This window comes from Lottia gigantea (genome assembly GCF_000327385.1).
Source record: "Lottia gigantea unplaced genomic scaffold LOTGIsca_8683, whole genome shotgun sequence".
Taxonomy (NCBI): Eukaryota; Metazoa; Mollusca; class Gastropoda; family Lottiidae; genus Lottia; species Lottia gigantea.
Genome location: NW_008710861.1, coordinates 1 through 1518, shown reverse-complemented (window position 1 = coordinate 1518; position 1518 = coordinate 1). Strand labels below are relative to the sequence as shown.

General features: G+C 41.3%; 1 protein-coding gene across 1 annotated transcript; it reads right to left on the bottom strand.

Annotated features, from left to right (window-relative positions):
• Positions 1-53: 53 nt before the first annotated feature.
• LOTGIDRAFT_176961 (hypothetical protein) lies at positions 54-563 on the bottom strand (the record flags this gene model as incomplete). Its single annotated transcript, XM_009067826.1, has 1 exon — positions 54-563. A coding segment is annotated over one exon (510 nt), but the record flags the coding sequence as incomplete, so codon positions are not given.
• Between the last annotated feature and the right edge of the window lie 955 nt (positions 564-1518).

Sequence of the window (1518 nt, the reverse complement as noted above, 5' to 3'; positions counted from 1 at the left end):
AACTCTTGGCAATCAGACATCATATGACCAGATTGAAGGCAAACAAAACATACCTTTTCCTGGTCATTATGCCGAACAGCATAGGACACACCATCAAAAGTAGTTGCATATGGCAGACTGGCTACTTCTTTCGGAAATTCCACTTTCAAGAAGCGGGTACCATCATATTTGCGCTTTCCTTGGAAATCAAAACATTTTCGATTAATTTCACCAACAGGAATAACACCCCAAAATTTTAATTTTGATAAAATATCCTTATCATTAATGTAAACAGGGATATTCATAAATGAAACCACTTTGATGCGAGATTCAATAAATTTGCAATGAAAACCCGCTCCATCAGCCAATAAACCATCATTTGCTAAATTCTTAGCTACATCGTGATTTATGAGAGTAACATCAAAGAAATCACGTCCAGGAACACAAGCCAAAACGGAATCTTCACCCAGCTGATCTTCAATAAATCTAATGACTTCAATAGCTTTATACTTTTGATGATCATTTATTTGAACCTTTACGGTATTGCGTTTAACAAGTAGCGTCACATCAGGTTTAGACGCCATATTGTTAATATAGTTTATAGACTGTTTAAACAGCCGGGCCAAAAGGCCCAAATAACAAGGAAAAACCTCTATAAACAAAAATACTTCTCAACAAAATGTCAATCAATGTTTTCTTTGTTGTAATAATCAATCATAAGGTAGAAATTGCAGGTTAAACTCCAGGATTACATTGGATTTATAGTGATCGAAATGAAACACGTATCTCTCCTATAAACAGCAAGCCGGAACTCCAGACGGATTTGAACCATCGACCTAAGGATTACTACAAGTCTTACCAACTACAGTCCTCCGCTCTACCAACTGAGCTATCGTCGGGTACAGGATTGTGGTGTTGTTTTAGTGAAAGGCTTCATTTTATACACACGCATGGGATTAACACTTTCATCTTGTGACGGGTTGCAGCACGGATTAGCAGCGAAAGCGGCACCATGGAAGACAGTAAGCCGTTAATCCTAAAAGAGAAGAAAAGAAAAAAATGGAACCAGGGGACACCCGGGATTGAACCAGGGACCTCTCGATCTGCAGTCGAATGCTCTACCACTGAGCTATATCCCCACTGTAAAATGCGACCTCCTACAAACATCTGTTTCCCAGGTCTCATCGATTTTTTCAAAGGGAACAAACCAACAAACCAACAGACGAGTTTTAAATGTCAACTTCGGTCTCGACAAGCTGCCTTTTTCTTCGCCACGCTGGCCTTTCTTTTTTACTTCTCAGGCATAGTCAGGTCTCCGTAGCGAATGTAGTTTGTATTTTCAAGACAAAAAATGGCTGCCCCAGGTGAGGCTCGAACTCACAACCTCCGCATTCCTCAACCCGTGACCAGCACGGGGAAGGTACTGTCTATAAGTACGGCGCGCTAACCGATTGTGCCACTGGGGCGCACAGTGGAAACGTGCTGTCAGCCTGGGTATACCGAGACGGTACGGATAAAACCGTTCACGGTATTAAATGG